At 43.0% G+C, this 20,087-nt stretch overlaps 1 protein-coding gene across 1 annotated transcript in view; it reads left to right on the top strand.

Moving 5' to 3' along the window:
• FAR1 (fatty acyl-CoA reductase 1) overlaps window positions 1–20,087 on the top strand; it is a 126,010-nt gene that overhangs the window by 85,104 nt on the left and 20,819 nt on the right. Inside the window, exons 5-8 of the mRNA XM_040328280.1 lie at window positions 11,126–11,303; window positions 16,888–16,932; window positions 18,164–18,282; window positions 18,375–18,442. Coding sequence (XP_040184214.1) covers window positions 11,126–11,303; window positions 16,888–16,932; window positions 18,164–18,282; window positions 18,375–18,442 — 410 coding nt within the window. The remainder of the gene's footprint in view (window positions 1–11,125; window positions 11,304–16,887; window positions 16,933–18,163; window positions 18,283–18,374; window positions 18,443–20,087) is intronic.

Genomic DNA, 20,087 nt, shown 5'->3' with positions numbered 1-20,087 from the left:
ACCACAGCTGTTTCATCTGAGGGAAATCCTGAAAACATGACCTGTTGGGGCGCCTTGAGGTCTGGAGTTGAGAAACACTGCCTTAACGTGTACATGATTTGCTTCAGAGAGCAGGGGTCTGAGGGGTAGGACTCTCCCAGTTCACATTGGTCGGCATATTTAACCGGGCAGAATTGCATTTGAATTATCCATTCAATCCTGCTCAGCAGCACCACAGCTAGCTTTCAGAACAGGCTGTGTATGAAGGGGTTTCCATCTTGAATAATGCTGTGATCTGGGAGGTTTGACATGGGAGGTTTGGACTCCTCCCTGTAGGTGTGACTGGGCGGGATCAAATGTTAGAATTTATTCAATCTTACTCGCCATCAGAGCTGTGAGGGAAAATTATATCATTTGCAGAGTCTAAAAGACTACAGGGTAGTGTTATAGACTCTAGCTACTGCAGTAAGTGGCTGTGAAAGGGACAGATATATATATATATATATATATATATATATATATATATATATATATATATATATATATATATATATATATATATATATATATGCAGATGTTCTCTTTTTCTATCTCATTATCGGTCAGTTTTGGGCTCACCCCCATCTCATTTATGAAATGTTCAACGTACCAAATACCTACAGAGTTTTTTATTTTGTGTACAATATAAATTATCTTGCAACGCATGTTCATGTACTGAATCATAAGTCCATGTGCAACAAGCTAAAGGAATTCTGCTTTTACTACTATCCACATTACACTGACATTCGATAGACTAGAGAAACTGACCCATTATCACAAGGAAGAGTTGAGCAATGGTAGTGGGTTCCTGCAGAAATCATCTGTGCAGGGAAGCCCTGTCCTCCTTGCTGCTGCTGGCACTGTAGGGGTTAGTAGCTCAGAGTCTTCTGTGAAGCAGCGGTGAACACGCTCCCCCTTCTCTCCTCATTTCTTCTTCCCCTTCTCCTCCTTTCTCCTCCTCCTTTAATTGAGAATAGTTTTATAGTGTACACTTTATGTAACAGATCTCTCAATGGCAGAGAGTCTGAATTGCAGGATTCTGTCCCCCATTCAGAGATCTTGTTACCTTGACTTTTCCCAATAGAGGGGGGGGGGGGTCCCTGTCAGGCGCTTGTTCACTTCAGCTTCACAGATTCAGAGTTATTATTTCCAGCAGCACTGGACGTTCAGCAGCAGGAAGAGGACCTGCACAGAAGATTTCTACAGGATCCAACTGCCTGCACTACATGGCGCATGCTTCGTTACTGATAAGTTGGGTCTCTAAATTATATAAACGTTTAGCTTTAAAATACTGGTTGATCCTGCCATGAAAATCCTTGCTCACTTTCCTTATAGGCTGACAACTCCCTTCACACTGAGGCTTTTTTTCAGGCGCTAAAGGGATAAAAATGACTGTAAAGGGACTGAAAAAAGCCTCCACCTGTGTTTCCAGTGTGAAAGTACGGGGCAAAAAAAAGTCCTGCAAGTAGCATCTTTGGGGCGGTGCAGGAGCGGTGAATACAACGCTTCTAAAACGCCCCTGCCATTGAAATGTGCCAAAGCACAGCAGCGCTTTGTGGGCGCTAGTAAGCCTTTTTCGACCGCTAGCAACGCTTTACCGCCGAAGCCCCCCTCTGTGTGAAAGTGCTCTGACATGCATGGGAGTGCCATTAAAGTGATTAAGACCCCTTTCACACTGGGGCGGGAGGTGCGCTGACGGTATATCGCGGCGCTATACCATCGGAAATGCGGCGGTATTCAGCCACTAGCGGTGAGGTTTTAACCCCCGCTAGCGGCCAAAAAAGGGTCAATACTCCTCTGCAGAGGCGCATTGCCGGGCGATACTACCACGGTGTCCCATTGTTTTCAGTGGGAAGGAGCGGTAAACACACCACTCCTCTCACCGCTCTAAAGATGCTGCTGGCGGGAATTTTGGAGCTGGCCCGCCAGCGCATCGCCTCGGTGTGAAAGCACTCTGGCTTTCACATTGAGACTACAGTGCAGGAGTTTTTCAGGCGGTATTTAGGTGCTATTTTTAGCGCTAAACCGCCTGAAAAACTCCTCAGTGTGAAAGGGGTCTAAAGGTAAAAATTGTTTTAAACAAACAAAAAACAAACATGTATATACCAATGGAATTGCACAGAGTAGCTGTGAACCTCCTCTATTCGGGTTCCCTGCCGGTGCTCATAGCCCCTCTTCTCTCTCCAGTGCCCCCATGGAAAGCCGGTTCCTATGGGGGCACTCGTGCGTGCTCACACCTGAGCTCCGCTGCTGCGTCCACTGGCCCGCTCCCTCATCGCTGGCTTTGCTGGGGCACTGGGAGCCAATGGCAGCGAGACGCGAAAGTGAAGGGCGAGAAGAACTGCAGACGTGCACAGCGCCGGGTCAATTGAGGGCTCAATTAAGTATGAGGGGGATGCTGACACCTAAACATTTTTTACCTAATAACAAGGAATGCTTTAAGGTTATATATGTTCAGGCTTTACAACCACTTTTAATCCCACTGGCAACGCCACATACTGGAAACCACTGCAAGTTTTCTCTCGTACTGGGAATCCAGCGCTGTGACTGGCCGGAGCCGCGGTGACGTCACTAACGGCATGATCCTATTCACTGATGGCACGCTCAGTGCGCCTGTGCCGTTGTCTACGGTGTGCATGCGCCGTAGACATCGGTGCTGTCTTTTTTGCAAATATCTCCTAAACTGTGTAGGTTTAGGAGATATTTGTTGCACCTACAGGTAAGCCTTAATCTAGGCTTACCTGTAAGTGTAAGTGGTCTGTAAGGGTTTACAACCACTTTAACCCTCTTGTATTTCATTGTATTGTAACCGTACTGTCCCCCTTTTTTGTATTGTAAAGCGTTGGCCCTGTATAATAATAATAATATTAATGGGCTGCTGTGCCAAAGCAAACGCATCTGCCAGGAACCACATATATGTAAACCAGGCCTTAAGGCTTCAAACAGCATTGCCATTTCACTGCGGCTCCCCTGAGGAATTTCTGACCTTCTTTTCATCCAATGGGCTCTTTTTCTGGTGCATTGTTGTTGTCGGCTGTCGCAAAAGAATTCCTTGAGGCATGGAGTTGTGATTTTATCTAATAAGCAGAGAAGTGCTTCATGATTCGTTTATCATATAGCTGTCTTCTATTTATACATGTTGCATGCAGAATGCTTCAAGTCCTTTTAGGTTTTTAACGTTTATTTGATGGTTCGTTTAATGAGTGCATTACATAGTAAATTTGTTATGCAGCTCCAGTCTTTATCGGCTCTGCCTTCATGATCTTTTTTTCAGGTTTGCTATTCTTCTGTCAATGGATACAGTGCAGCTCAGTCCCAGCAATACATCCGTCGTACGTTAAGCCGCAATTTTAAATCTTGCATAAAGGATTTAGCATTGTGCCAACCCTCTCTGGCACAGCAGTGCATATCCAGATAAAAGCCGGTGCTTTTTTTTTTTGCTCTCAATATCATTTTCATAAAGCCTTTTACAAGTGCCTTAGCCTTAGAACAAAGGTGACTTAGCAAGGTAATTGCATGCTATGACTTTCTTGGCTTCTTTTCATGATGCCAGAGGGAATTAATACACGGACTGTTGACGGGAGGGAATCAAACGGCAAGGCCAAGCCTTCTATAATTACTCATCTGTTTCATACTCTTTAGCACTAGGTGTAAAAATAAGCCACTGAAACCGGGCAGAGGGGTCAGTTCAAGAGATCACCCGCAGCTGTCTGATATCTGTAGTCAGTCATCAAATGCAGCTCTTGTCAGTGTTTGATATCTGAGGGATGGCAAGCCGGGACTACTTACAGTTTACATTGTACTCCTTCTAGCCAATTAATGGAAAGATCCACTTTGATTTTTTTTTTTTTTTATGTAAGCTTTAAAATTGCCATAAAAATATCTCCCTTTCAGTCTGCAGCTAGTACATTTTTCAAAAAATTGTCAAAAAAAGTTGTGACCATGCTTTGTATCCCTTCTATAGAACCCCCAGACATCTAATTTGCTGCTTCAGTGACTGACTCCATTGCATTGCCCTTCTCAGTAGTCTGAATAGAATGGAGGTAACATTTTAGGCATCCCCAGCACGGTCCTTAAGCCCCGGACCATTTGGCTGCCAAAGACCAGGCCACTTTTTGCGATTCGGCACTGCGTCATTTTAAAGTGGAGGTTCACCCTATAAAAATTTTTTAACACTACATCCAGCCCAGTTCTGCATATAAAATGACGCTGACCTTCCCCCCCCCCCCCCCCCCCCCCGTAGATAAGCATTTAGCCGTGGAATTCACCGTGGCTTCCGGGTAGGGAATCCCGCGGGAGTGGGTGTTCCTATTGACATGCCAATTGATTGACATGCTAAACGACGGCGCATATAGCGCGACTTCCCAAAGGAAGCTCGGCTCTATTCGGCGCCTGCGCCAAGCTTCTTTCGGGAAGTTGTGACGCGCTCTGTGCGCCGTCGTTTAGCATGTCAATCAATTGGTTTTGTCCAACTGTGTGCGCGGCCTTAGAGAGACAAACCCTCTCTATCTTGTTAACCATTTTTGGTGGAAAGTAGAAGAAAATCCCAAATTTTGGGTTGTACTAAGAGGAATAATGGGGATATCTTCCAAACAACCAGAGATTCCCTCACTTTAGAGATATGTTCACTCACTTCCTGTTTTCTCTACAAAAGGGAAGGGAAATATCTTCAATGGGACACAGATGACAAAAAAAAAAATCACACTTCTATCCAAAAAAAAAAAAACTCCAGTTCTACTTTTAAGCCCAGGTTCACACTGGGCTGCGGGAATGAAGCCGCACAGGTTCAGCTGAACTCACACAATTTCACTCCCGCCTGTCAGTCCCGATTTCGCCCGCGATTACAGAGACATCTGTGCGGAAACCTCAAAAAGTAGTACATAAACTAGATGCAGCGTCACACCGATTAGGACGGTGCCATTGCCGGCAAATGCTGCCGATTTGACATGTCAAATGGCACCAGTGTGAACTAGGGCTAAGGAATATAAAATCTCACATGGTAGCATGGGCAGCAGGTTGGAAGGCCAGTGCATTAGGCAGAGGGATAGATTTTATAGAGAAAACAATACATACACACATGCCACTTTTTTGGTATCTTATCAATCATGTTGCTGGAGTAAATTTAAGCAAGGTCCGGTGGGTAGGTAACAATATCTGGATAAAAAAAAAAATGCCAAAAAAAGGTTGAACTAGAGAGATGCCCATCGGGAAGAACGAAACTGCAGTAGGAATGATGACTCAAGGCAGTGAAGGTCATCTTGGATGGTAGGAAGGTCTTCCAGTCAATTGGCCAGATTCAGAAACCGTTATGCCGGCGTATCAATAGATACGCCGTCGTAACGCTGAATCTACGCCGTCGTAAATTTAAGCGTATTCTGGAAACCAGATACGCTTAAATTAGGCTAAGATACGAGCCGCTCGAGCCTGACTGGAAGACCTTCCTACCATCCAAGATGACCTTCACTGCCTTGAGTCATCATTCCTACTGCAGTTTTGTTCTTCCCGATGTAAGTCTCCTACGCCGTCGTATCTTAGGGTGCATATTTACGCTGGCCGCTAGGTGGCGCTTCCGTTGAGTTTGGCGTAGAATATGCAAATGACTAGATACGCCGATTCACGAACGTACGTGCGCTCGTCGCAGTAAAGATACGCCGTTTATGTAAGGCGTTTTCCGGCGTAAAGTTATTCCAACAAATAGCTGGCCTAGCCAATGTTAAGTATGGCCGTCGTTCCCGAGTCGAAATTTGAAAATGTTACGTCGTTTGCGCAAGTCGTCCGTGAATGGGGCTGGACGTAATTTACGTTCACGTCGAAACCAATACGTCCTTGCGGCGTTCTTTGGAGCAATGCACACTGGGATATGTACACAGATGGCGCATGCGCTGTTCATAAAAAAACGTCAATCACGTCGGGTCACCACCCATTTACATAAAACACGCCCCCTTATCCTCATTTGAATTGGGCGCGCTTACGCCGGCCCCATTTACGCTACGCCGCCGTAACTTAGGAGGCAAGTGCTTTGTGAATACAGCACTTGCCTCTCTAACTTACGGCGGCGTAGCGTAAATACGATACGCTACGCCTGCCTAACAATGCACCTGCCTACCTGAATCCAGCTTAATGTGTGCACTGTATTATATTTTATCTAGCTGTGATTTGAAAAGGTTTGCACTTTACTGGTTACATATCCTTTACTTTTACAGATCTGCAGTTATGTAACACGCAGCCTTTGTGGGATGTTCTACAATATTACATATTGAAATATTTTGGGTTTTTGTTGCTCTAAGTCATGACGACGTGTAAACTCTTCATGCTTTGTATGTACAATTTATTGGTTGGAATTTCAGAGTTTCAAGAACCATTTTAAAAGTTGTAATGCAACATTTTTCATTCTCGGCTTTGGAATTCCCTCCTTTCAGCCCGCCCTCCTTTTACCTGTTCCTTGACCTCTATACTCTACCTGTAAAACAAATATTTCATGTGTGGGATAAGTGTGTGTGATTGGGTGTGGGTGTTGGCTGGGTGGTGTTCCACATGAACGCAATTAGTTGTATTTTTTTCTCGTTTCCATAGATCTGTAATACAAAGAAGAGTTGTTACAGTTTAACCTTGTAATGTATGAGAGGAGGATACAATGCTGCACAATTTAATTTTATACAGTAGATTTGTACTCTTTCGTACTGGAAAACCGTATTTGATCCCTTTTTTTGAAAACTCCACTATGGGTCTTTTTAAAACTGATTTGATAATGATGTATTTCTATTTGAAGTTATCTCAAACATGCTTTTGAGGCCGCCGTCATTTGCGATCTCAAGCATTTGATCCTCTATTAATACAGACAAAGATGATTCACCTGAATTATTCACAAATAATAATCTGTATTTGCAGCCGCTCCCCAGAGCCTCAATTCCACCTGAAATCACCAGGCATTCGATTCAGAAGAGCACGCAACCTAGATCCCTCTCATGCGCAGTTTATAGTGGGGTTCGTACTCCGTTGAGAGTCTAATGTCACAGCTAGGGTTGCCACCTCATCCCTGTAAAACCGAACACATAGTAATTACACAGGTTCTGTGGCTGATTAAGGTGGTAATCAAACTCACTTGGTGCCTTACCTGCATTAAATTAGCCATAGAACCTGTGTAATTCATATGTGTTCGGGTTTAAAGGGATGAGGTGGCAACCCTAGTCACAGCTTATGTGACAGGAGGCAGAGCTCAGGTGGTAATACGAGCGATATCAGCAGCTGTAAATACAGATAAAGCTTTGCTCACTCACCTGCCACTCCCTTCCTGCTGTGATTCCTTACAGGCCACGGACCGGTACTGGTCTGGGGCTCGAAGGTTGGTGACCTCTGTTGTAACATATATTGGTGAGCCCTTAAAGTGTTACTAAACCCAAAACGGTAAAATCGGTGTGTATAGGTAAAGCATAGTAAAGCATGCTTGTTATACTTACTGTGAAACCTGAAGGCTGTTTGAACCTGTCTTCTCTGATCCTCCCCTTTTACTGTCCCCAATCCATCTCCTGATGGTACTTCTAGATTGTAAGCTCTAACGAGCAGGGCCCTCTGATCCCTCCTGTATTGATTTGTATTGTGACTGTACTGTCTTCCCTGATGTAAAGTGCTGCGCAAACTGTTGGCGCTATATAAAGCCTGTATAATAATAATAATAATAGTACAGTGACTTGGGGGCAATCTGCACATGCTCAGTTTGGTGTGTATTGCTAGTGTTTTTTTCTTAACCACTTGCCGCCCACCAATGACAGATTGACGGCGGCAAAGTGGTTGTCTAATCCTGACTGGACGTCATATGACGTCCTCAGGATATTGAGCCGCTAGGCGCCCCCGGGGGCGTGCATCACGGCGATCGTTGTTGCGGGGTGTCAGTCTGACACCCCGCAACACCGATCTAGGTAAAGTGTCTCTTACGGAGACTCTTTACCACGTGATCAGCCGTGTCCAATCACGGCTGATCACGATGTAAACAGGAAGAGCCATTGATGGCTCTTCCTCACTCGTGTCTGACAGACGCGAGTAGAGGAGAGCCGATCGGCGGCTCTCCTGACAGGGGGGGTTTGTGCTGATTGTTTATCAGCGCAGCCCCCCCTCTGATCGCCACACTGGACCACCAGGGAATAAAAAAAAAAATTAGTAAAAAAAATATAAATAAAAAAAAAAGAAAAAAAAAAAGATGCCAATCAGTGCCCACAAATGCCTCATAAAACAGAATAGAATGAAAGCGCCTCCCATAAGCTTTAACCAGACACTGATAGAAGTCACAAGACTGCTATACACTGCTGACAAGAAAAGGTGTTTAGCCGTATGTTTGTTTACTAAAATAATTGCAATTCCATGTTCTGTGTACTATAGGAGACCAGATATAGTGGATGCGGGGTCCTGGGTTTAGTAACACTTTAAAGAGAAAGTAAACCCTCATTCATTTTTATTTATTTTTTAAAACACTGCAAGAGAAAGTCATAATGAGCTAGTATGCATAGCATACCAGCTCATTATGATTGACTTACCTGAGATCGAAGCCCCCGAAGTTCTCCTCCGCTGCCATGTCTCCACCGATCTTCTTCCTGTTATCGGTGCTGTGATTGGCCAGAGTGGCGATGACGTCACTGCCGCACATGCATTGGCAGATCCCCGCGCATGCGTGGAAATACGTCATTAACCCCCGAATGTACCATTCACAAAAACGGCACGCTCAGTGCACCTGCGCTTTTGTCTACGGCGCACTTGCACCATAGACATCGGTGCCTGTTTTTGTGAAAATATCTCCTTAACCGTGTAGGTTTAGGAGATATTTCTTGCACCTACAGGTAAGCCTTAATCTAGGCTTACCTGTAGGTGCAAGTTGTGTGGTTGGGTTTACAACCACTCTGATACTGTATTTGATGTCTGCCTGGGGGTATTGTTAGGACCAGTGATGTGTAGACTATCCTTTGCTTTTAAAGAAGATCAGGTTACCAGGAAAAAATAAACTATCAATAGTCTAAAACAGGCCTGGACAAAATCCGGGCGCCAGGTCGCAATTGCGACAAATTGTGACCTGGGGCCCGCCGGTAATTGAGGCCGCGACTTTGCGCCCTAGACGGCGGGGGAGGAGGGGCGCACGAAGGCACAGGATCTTGTGTCTCCGTGCGCCTCCACGCGATCGCGGCGGCCCGTGATGGCCGGTAATTTAGGCCGCGGCTTTGCAGCCTTGTGAAGGCCCAAGCTGCCTTCTGTGACCTGGCGCCATCTGGTGGTGGCCGTTGGCATTACAAGTAAAACAGCAGTTCTAATGTGTGTTTTTTTTTTACTGTTTTCACTGCCATCTCCTTCCCTCTAATTAGAACCCCCAAACATTATGTATATTTTTTTATTCTAACACCCTAGAGAATAAAATGGCGATCGTTGCAATACTTTCTGTCACACCGTATTTGCGCAGCGGTCTTATAAGCGCACTTTTTTGGGGAAAAATACACTTTTTAATTAAAAAATCAGACAACAGTAAAGTTATTCCAATTTTTTTTATATTGTGAAAGATATGGTTACGCCGAGTAAATTGATACCCAACATGTCACGCTTCAAAATTGCGTCCGCTCGTGGAATGCTGACAAACTTTTACCCTTTAAAATCTTCATAGGCGACGTTTAAAAAAGTCTACAAGTTGCATGTTTTGAGTTACAGAGAAGGTCTACAGCTAGAATTATTGCTCTCGCTCTACCGATCACGGCGATACCTTGCATGTGTGGTTTGAACACCGTTTACATATGCGGGCGCTGCTCACGTATGTGTTCGCTTCTGCGCACGAGCTTGGCGGGACAGGTGCGTTTTCTGGCTCCTAACTTTTTTAGCTCGTTCCTAGATTCCAAGCAAATTTGTCAAACCCTGCTCTAAAATCAAATCTATGTATCTAAAGTAGTATGTTTATGAATATCTTGAGGGTCTGAGAATCGCCATCTGTCGTGAGCAGCTGTTCAGGGCTGATCACTTAGATCTGGGCTCTGCTGTGTGAACTTGCTACATGAAACAGGCAAAACCAGGAAGTTTCTGTCTTAAAGGGGTTGTAAAGGTTTGTTTTTTATTTTCTAAATGGGTTCCTTTAAAGCGGGGGTTCACCCAAAAATCAGCTTTCTGTCACTAGATCCAGCATACTGCTGACATCTGCAGTGTGCTGGATTTTTTTTTTTGTACTTATCATTTTAGCCGTATTTCTTCTCCTGCACCGAGCGGCGTATCCTTCTGGGTATAGGCGTTCCTAAATAAAGCGCAGTTGATTGACGGGCTTGGATAGCGCGTCACACCTTCCGAAAATAGCCGACGTGACTCTCGGCAATTTACGGCGCCTGCGCAGTCAGCTCTACACAGCAGGCGCCGTAAGCAGCCGAGAGTCACGTCGGCTATTTCCGGATGCCGTGACGCGCTATCCAAGCCCGTCAATCAACTGCGCTATATTTAGGAACGCCTACTCCCCGAAGGATTCCCCGCTCGGAGCCGGAGAAGAAATACGGCTAAAACAATAAGTACAAAAAATAAATAAAAAAATCCAGCATACTGCAGATGTCAGCAGTATGCTGGATCTAGTGACAGAAAGTTGATTTTTGGGTGAACCTCCGCTTTAAGCTCGTGCATTGTTGGTTCACTTACCTTTTCCTTCCATTTCCCTTCTAAATATTTTTTTTTTCTTTGTCTGAATTTCTGACTTCCTGTTCCTCCTCGGTATGCTTGCCCCCATCATCCGAGCCGTTTTGGCTGGGAGTTAGTCAGCGTGCTCGCCCCCTCCCTTGGGACTACATCTCTCCCCACAGGGATTAATAAGGATAGGAATGTAGAGAATACAGTTGGATGACGGAGACCTGCTGACAGTAGAGATAGAGCTGAACTCTGCTATGAAGGATAGTCTGCTGAGGAGTCCATGTGATGAGAAGAAATGGTCATTTACCTACCATTGTCCTCATATGACTGCAATATTCTCTTTCAAATGACAGAACAGTTTGGATATTTTTATTGATTGTTCTCACTTCACAGTACAAAGAATTATGTGTGTTCGATTTATACAATCCCTTAGCTGTTCTGTAACAAAGCTAAAGCCAAATTTGCTTCCATTTTACAGATGGATGGAGGACGGTCTGGTGAACGACATAACCCCGAAGCTCATAGGGGACAGGCCGAACACGTACACATACACAAAGGCCCTGGCAGAGTATATAGTGCAACAGGAGGGACGTAAGCTGAATATAGCCATTGTCAGACCATCCATTGTTGGAGCCAGCTGGAAGGAACCGTTCCCTGTAAGTAATTATCTTGTCTGTCCTGTTTTCTTACATTCTTCTTTCTCTAGTTGTGTATTTTGTAAATTATTGACTTGTAGCTTTGCTTTTAAATTGAAGTAGAGAATTGCATACTTGTGTTTAACCCTCATTCAGGTTCAGAAAGCTAAAGTACATTGACAAATGTTTTTGTTTAGGTTTTATGATCGGTTATTAAAGGAAATATAAACAGTTTTTTTTTTTTTTTTTTAAACCTGAAGTTGTCAGTAATCTATCTTGCAACAATTGCCTTTGTTTTTACGATGTTTTGTTTAATCTAAATTCCAGGGGCAAAAATGTAAATTCATTTACCGTATATACTCGAGTAAAAGCCGACCCGAATATAAGCCGAGGCACCTAATTTTACCACAAAAAACTGGGAAAACTTATTGACTCGAGTAGGGCTGAAACAACTAATCGATTATGAAATTAATCGATTACAATTTTCATAATCGATTAATCGGCCAGTAACATAATGGGGTTAAAAAAAACGAAACTTGGCCCTTTATAGTACAAAAAAGCAAATCGCTACTGTAAATATTACTTTCACTGTCCCACAGTAAAAAAATTAACCCCTTACAGTAGCGATTATTTGCTCTTTTTGTACTTATTTTAGTTTTTTTAACCCCCATTATGTTACTAAACATCTCAGGCCTGGGTTCACACCTCTGTTTTTTGGTGCTTTTTGCAGAAACACACTACAGTTCATTTACATGTTTTCCTATGGGACACGTTCACATCCATGATTTTTTTTTCAGCTGCTGCGTATTTGGAAAGGGCAAGGACTTTTTAGCGCAAAACGGTGCTATTTTTTTTTTTTTTTTTGGTTCAATATACTTCAATGGAGAAGCTGCAGAAAAGCATGCAATGTGTTTTTGTGGCAATTTGTGTTTTGTAATTTGCCCAGCAACAAATTGGCCCAATTTTTTTTTTTAAATGCAAATTTTTTTTTTTTTAAGGCTATTATCCGATTAATGGAAACAATAATCGGCCAACTAATCGATTATGAAAATAATCGTTAGTTGCAGCCCTAGACTCGAGTATAAGCCTAGGGTGTTCGTCTGCATGCCTCACTGTGCACACTTATAAAGGAAGAGTGTGGCTATTTGTGTGCGAAGTTTGGTGCTCCCCAGCCGTAGGACCGCCAGACAACAAACTTTGCACACTTATAAAGGAAGAGTGTGGCTACTTGTGTGCGAAGTTTGGTGCTCCCCAGCCGTAGGACCGCCAGACAACAAACTTTGCACACTTGTAGAGGAAGAGTGGGGCTACATGTGTGTTTCAGGTCCAGGGGACCTACGGCTGGCCGGTACCGGGCCCCCAAAGTCCAGGAGTTCATGCGCAAAAAGGTGACTCGAGTATAAGCCGACGGGGGCATTTTCAGCACCAAATCCACTATATCTGGTCTCCTATAGCACCAAAAAATTTGCTGAAAAACTCGGCTTATTTACGAGTATATATGGTGAATAGATCCCTCAATAGCCACAGAGGATATAAATCCAGTTTGTTTACATCAAATACCTTTGCAAACCAGGATATTTCTTTGTAAAAGGAGTGACAGTTTTGATGTGCTGTACATGGCCTGTACAGCGAGCAGAGCCGTCAGTAGGTCCCAGCAGGTCTTCCCACGACAAGCCGTCTGCAGAAAACTATGGGATGGAGTCAAGACCAGTCACCATGCACTAGGAGAGGGAGCAACACTGACCAGTCTTTTATATAAAAAACTTCCTGTGTAGGGGAAAGTACAGGAGTTGTTTAATACTGGGTTACAGCACATATGTGAAATACAAAAAGGACACACAGATTCAACTAACACATATGCTGCTTGCGTTTTGACAGTATTTGGTCTGCCCGGAGTACAGCTTTACCCACTTTAAGACCAGGCCAGTATTTTTTGCTAGAAAATTACTTCTAACCCCCAAACATTATACATTATTTTTTTTTAGCAGAGACCCACCGTCTGATTTCAAAGGGGAACTGGTAGAAACAGTAAGTAAGCCAGAGAAACAGCATGGGGGGAAATTTCCCCTCCGCCCTCTATCATATCATTTTTTTTATTGCATTTTAGTGTAAATACGAGAGCCAAGGTCTTTTTGACCCCAGATCTCATATTTAAGAGGTCTTGTCATGATTTTCTTTTATTACAAAGGATGTTTACATTCCTTGTAATAGGAATAAAAGTGACACAATTTTTTTTTTTTTTAAAAGAACAGTGTTAAAAAAATAAAAGGCAATATAAATAAGAAAAAATTTAGATAAAAATTTCAACACGCCCGGTCCCGCCGAGCTTGTGTGCAGAAGCGAACGCATACGTGAGCAGCGTCAACATATGAAAACGGTGTTCAAACCACACATGTGAGGTATCGTTGGAGCAAGAATTCTAGCCCTAGTGTGAGCTCCTCTGTAACTCAAAACATGCAACCTGTAGAATTCATGTCCCCTATGGAGATTTTTAAGGGTAAAAGTTTGTCGCCATTTCATGAGCGGGTGCAGTTTTGAAGCGTGAGATGTTGGGTATCAATTTACTCGGCATAATATTATCTTTCAGAACATAATAAAAAATTGGGCTAATTTCACTGATGCACCTTTTTTTAATAAAAAAAATAAGACATTTTAAACAAAAACGTGCGCTTGTAAAACTGATGGGCAAATACAGTGTGACAAAGTATTGCAACGACCGTCATTTTTGTTATCTGGGGTGTTAGAACCCCAAACATTATATATTTTCTAGCAAAAAAAAAAATATGTTTTTAACTTGTAAACACCAAATCTCCGAGGCTCGGTCCTTAAGTGGTGTTAATGATTGTAGTTGTTACTCATAACTGAGGTCAGGGCTGGCCCTACCATGGGACCCGATGGTACCATTGTACCAGGCAGCACTTTTAGGGGGGACAACAAATTTCCTGCCCACACGCCATCCCATTCCACCAGCTCCACTCCACTGTGGGGCTAATTGCCGCCCGACCGCTCCACTGTGGGGTTAATTGCATGACTAGAGCCATAACAGGTCCTTTTTATACTCCTATATACATGTATAGAGCCATGATAGGTACACTTTAGTTATCATGATATAAAATAATGGATGTGGGGGCATTTTGGTGAACGCAATTTTTTTTGGGGGGGGGGGGGGGGGCAGCATTTCATTCTTGGTACCAGGCAGCACAATGTCTTGGGCCGGCACTGACTGAGGTCCTCCAGTCCCCTTATTAACTTTATTGCCCTTCTCTGGACAATTTAGCAGTGTTGTCTAATTTGACAGCAACTCTGATTCATTTGCATACCCAACTATTATCGAGGACCTATAAGGCTTCTATGTGGTATACTGCTTAAAGCGGGGGTTCTCCCTAAAATGCCTTTTATATATTTTTTTGGCGCCGTACTCACTGTGTAATCGCCTACGAAAGTTTCCGGGGAATGGGCGTTCCTATTCAGAGGGCTCGTGATTGACGGCCGGCTATGGCGCGTCACGCTTTACGGAAATAGCCGAAATAGGTGTTTGCTCTTCACGGCACCTGCGCAGTCAGCTCCGATGTCTGTGCGCAGGCGCCGTATAGCGCCGGGAAGAGCCGAGACCTACTCCGGCTATTTTCGTGAAGCGTGACGTGCCATAGCCGGCCGTCAATCACGAGCCCTCTGAATAGGAACGCCCATTCCCCGCGGGGAGTCTGGAATTTTACTACGCGATATAACAGTGAGTACGGCGCCAAAAAAATATATAAAGGCATACTGTAGCTCGCGCTACTATGCTGAATGAGATGCTAGAAAGTTGTTTTTAGGGTGAAACACCGCTTTAAATAGAAATCCTGCTGTTTGTTGTTATTATAATAGAGGGAGGGATGTTGTTATAATAGAGGGAGGGATGTTGTTATAATAGAGGGAGGGAAGTTTTATGTGGGCAAGTGATGTGTTGGTCAGACCCAGAGAAGGGGATGTTGGTGGTAAAGGAGTAGTATGCTGCTCGATAGTAACCCAACGTTTAGATTGCATGTGGAAAAACCAGTTGATGATCTGGCTTTGGGCTGCCGCTGTAAGGCAAAGGTGAAGATGTAGGAGACCTGCTCCACCCTCCAGCTTTCCTTTTGGCTAAGGTATTGTAGCATAAACAGTCCCGAGATCAAGGCCAAAGAGCATAACTTTTTATTTCAAATCAATGATTGTCATTGTTTTCATTTATATGTACAGTTCAAACTCTTCATGTTCAATGAAAAGCTCCAGGAAATCTCTCTGGAAAGGTCTATGTGAGGGACGTGTAATGTGTTAATTACATTTACCTCCATGCTGTGCTTTTCAATATCCTGCTTTTAAAACTATGCCTGGAGCTTAGCAATACCATTAGCTCAATGTTTCCCTTCTCTGCATTTTTTTTTCTTATTGAATTGGCAGAGTAGGATGGCAGCAAAAATCTATGTGGCTGCAACTGGCAGCGACTAATTCTATTGAGAAAATAGCAGGGACAGGAAGTAGATTGCCCAAAGACCAGAAGTCTTGCCCTAGTAGTAGAGCTGTGATCTAGGGCACACGTTCAGGAAAGTTTTGTCTCTGCCATGGAGGTAAGTATAATTAACAGATACTTACTGTTGTCCTTTTTAGAGCCATTTCCCGGAGCTTTCTTTAGCAGATTTCCCTCTTCGTCAATTTGGAAAACACCCAAAGTTCTTAATACAGCAATAACACTGTGAATTAGAAAAATCTTGTCAGCGATATTTCTTGTGGTGGCAGACCACACAATACACAAAAGGAAAGCGTGAGATACGATTCGAACTTGGCATTACATTTTTGCATATTGTGTGACAACTTAAGCAAAGGGAATGGTGCTTCTGCCCAAATCAACCAGACAAGGGTCACCTGTGGTCATTTTAGGCCCCTTTCACACTACCACGACTTCAAAGTCCATCGATTTTTCTGCGATTTCAGGAAATGCCTGTGCAACTCGCATCAAAGTTAGACCAAAGTAGTACAGGGACTATTTTGAAGTCACACAGATATAAATAGTACTCATTGGAAATTGAGTACGACTTGTCATGCGATTTTGTAGTCCCAAGTCGCAGGACAAGTCGCACAAGTGTGAAAGGGGCCTTAATCTTCAGGAAGACATACAAAAGGAGTTTAGTAACAGCTGCACTTTTCTTTGCTCTGTAAATTATTAGCTCACGCATCACTAATGCCGCGTACACCCAATCGGATTTTCCATTGGAAAAACCTTGGATGTTTTTTCCGACGGAATTCCGCTCAAGCTTGGCTTGCATACACACGGTCACACAAGTTCTCTGAACTTTCGTACGTCAAGAATGCGGTGGCGTACAACACTACAACGAGCCAACCCCTTAGATTGTAAGCTCTAACGAGCAAGGCCCTCTGGTTTCTCCTGCATTGAACTGTATTTTGTACTGTCTGCCCTAACATTGTAAAATTGGCGCTCTATAAATCCTGTATTATAATAATAATAATAATAATAATGTGTAGTATTTGACTCAAGTTTTGATCATAGTGATATCAGGTTACAATATCCATTCTCTGATGCAGACTTATAATAATTGAAGATGTTTGTTCCTTTTTTTTTCAACAGGGATGGATTGATAATTTCAATGGCCCAAGTGGTTTGTTCATTGCGGTAAGTAGTTTAATTAAAAAAATATACATTTTAAAGATTTTTGCAATAATGAGCCTGCTTTCTTAAAGCCAAACGCCAACCTGATGTTAAAAGTACCAAATAATACAGTTATGTAATAATAAAATCAAATGCATTTAGGGCCAGATCACACCATAAAAACGCAGTTCGGATGTGTTCCAAATGCTTTTCTGTATGTGATTTTTTTTCGGTGTGGTTTTTGATGCAGTCCAGTGCAACCCCGCCCCCCCCTTTCCCTCCTTTCCTCTTAATCATAAATAAGGACATGTGTGTTCCAGTGCATTTTTGGTGTGTTCCAATAAGTTTTTGATGTGTTTTACAGCGTGTTTTTTTTTTGCATATTAGCTCATTATGAATTACTTACCTGAGATCGAAGCCCCCGAAGTAACGCTCGTTTCTCACCTCCCACCATTGATACCAGAGTTACTTCCGGGTATCACGGCTCCCGGCACTGTGATTGGCCGGAGCCGCGATGACGGCACTCCTGCGCATGCGCGCGAAAGCCATCAGTGACGGCACGATCGCCCTCATTAACGTCACGCTCAAAGATAAAGTGCCCCCAGGAAGAGTACACATGGGACTTTTAGGGCAATTGGATAATGAAATTGAAGAGGTTTGAGTATAAGAAACCATGTACAAAGAATGAGCATCATGGGAGATGGAATGAGGATCGCTCACCGATCAACTGGATACTGTATTTCTGCACTGCCAATATTTGAGTATGTGTATACAGGTATAGTGTACACCAATATATGGAACTCATACGTATGGATCAATGGTGAAGTATCCAGCCAGTTCAGCGTGGTCGCCAATACCAGCTCTTTGAGGACCAGGCAGTGAGCAATTTCAGAAGAATGGGTCAACAATGACCGCTTCCATGTTTTTTCTCATGAAGGGTTTCCTTTGCCACTGTCCATTGCTGGGCACTGTCTACCCAAAGACATTTCCTTATTTTTGCCTACACACTGAGGACCAGTCACCTATCCAGCCAGTCCAGCATAGTCTCCAATACAAGCTCTTTGATGGCCAGGCTGTGAGCAATTTCAGAAGAATGGGTCAACAATGACCGCTTCCATGTTTTTCTCATGAAGGGTTTAACATTACCTGTTCCCAACCAACTAAAGTAAATCTTGATGTTTAATTTCATTTGTGATCAATGAATGTGCAACTAAATTGTAGTTTTAACATATGTTGTCTTCTATACGATTTACAGGCAGGAAAGGGAATCCTACGCACCATGAGAGCTTCCAACAATGCTGTGGCAGATCTGATCCCAGTAGACGTAGTTGTGAACACAACGGTAGCTGCTGCCTGGTATTCCGGAGTTAATAGGTACAAAGATTCAGAACTAACCTTTGTCTTGAAACCACCTTGTGTAACTTTTGTCTAATGCCCATTGTCTTCTCGCTCTATTTTTCTTTTAGGCCTAAAAATATTATAGTGTACAATTGTACGACCGGAGGCACAAATCCTTTCCACTGGGGTGAAGTTGGTATGACCTCTTCATTTTGTCTTGAAATTTATATGCTTTAAAATCTTTAATGATAATGGAAGGCTAGTTTCCTGGGGCAGATTTGCTGCTGATTTTTTAGATCTTAATTTGCAGAAACTTTGCAGCCCTCAGTTATGGAATGCACTGCTGAATGTGCTAGTGTTTTATTTACACATTTCATTTTTTAAGCTTACTTTAGTTCAGCATGTTTTTCTATTCTCTTCAGTTAATGCTCAGGAATGACATTTAAATAATTTAAATCAAGCTATGAAAAGAATAGATCTTTTACTTGTGCATGGCTAAGTCTTCAGCCCCCCTCTAAAGTAACCACAGTCTAAGTGCATTGTCAGATGTGATTTGCTCTTCCTGGCTGCCAAAAAAATAACATTACTGCTGGAAGGTCTTCGCCAGAAATTGAACATAGGTATTCCATGGTCCTTTCAAGTTATTTGTAGGCCTAAGGCACCTTGCATCAGTTCTCTATACAGTCGATTTTCTGTATTGATCCCTACACCTGTAGGCAGGGATGAGCTCCGGCGTGTTCGCACATTCCACGTGCAGAGCCCGCCAGGAAGTCTGCACGCTGCTGCGCTAATCACAGGCAGTGAGACATTGTCGCGAAGCGCGGCTGCAGAGATCGGGAAATGTCTCACTGCCTGTGATTAGCGCACTACCGACTTCCTGGTGGGCTCTGCACGTGGAGTGTACGAACACGCCGGAGCTCATCCCTACCTGTAGGAATACTGCGCATTGATCATTAGGGGTTTATCCTGGGTGATGTTTATTACAAGCCTAATAGCATTGAGGTCTGTTTTGAGAAAAAGATGCAAAGGACAACTTTAATGGGTATAGGTTTTATTAAAAATAAATAAAAAAATTCACTTTACAAAAACACTTAATGCATCACAAATCCCAGATCGTTATCTGTTATGCCGCGTACACACCATCACTTTATGTGATGAAAAAAAACAACATTTTTAAAAACGTCAATTTAAATGACCGTGTGTGGGGGAAAACGTTGTTTTGTGTCTTGTGAAAAACGACAAAAAAAAAATTGAAGCATGCTTTAATTTTTTGTGTCGTTTTTCAAAACGTTGTTTTTTGTTTCACAAAAATTGATCGTGTGTAGCAAAAAACGACGTTTAAAACAACGTTTTTAAACCCGCGCATGCCCAGAAGCTAGTTATGAAGCGAGCTTCAATGGAAAAAAGTGGTGAACGTAACCTCGCTTTGCTAGAGCATTGTGAAAAAACGATGGTGTGTAGGCAACGTCGTTTTTGAAAATTGAAGTTTCAAAAACGTTGTTTTTTACTTCACAGAAAATGTCGTTTTTTTCCATCACATAAAGTGATGGTGTGTACACGGCATTATACTGAGGCAGCACTGTATTAGCCACCTTTTTTTTATTTTATTTTATTTATTTTTTAAGCTTTTTTGTCTTTACTGAAACCTTGGGCAGAGCTTTCTGGTAAGTGAGGAGTCTCTTTGACTCATTCACTTATGTGTAAATTTTGACTTCAGTTATTGAGTTCTGTAAACGTTAAAAGGGCTTCAAGCTCACCCTGCTGCCTGTTTAAATAACATAATATTTATATGCAATTAATGGACTTTTTATGGCTTTTTAAGTCCTGATCATGTTTAAAGA

Source organism: Rana temporaria, chromosome 11 (genome assembly GCF_905171775.1).
Source record: "Rana temporaria chromosome 11, aRanTem1.1, whole genome shotgun sequence".
Lineage (NCBI taxonomy): Eukaryota > Metazoa > Chordata > Amphibia > Anura > Ranidae > Rana > Rana temporaria.
The sequence above is the reverse complement of the archived record's forward strand: the minus strand, read 5'-3'. Positions and strand labels throughout refer to the sequence as shown.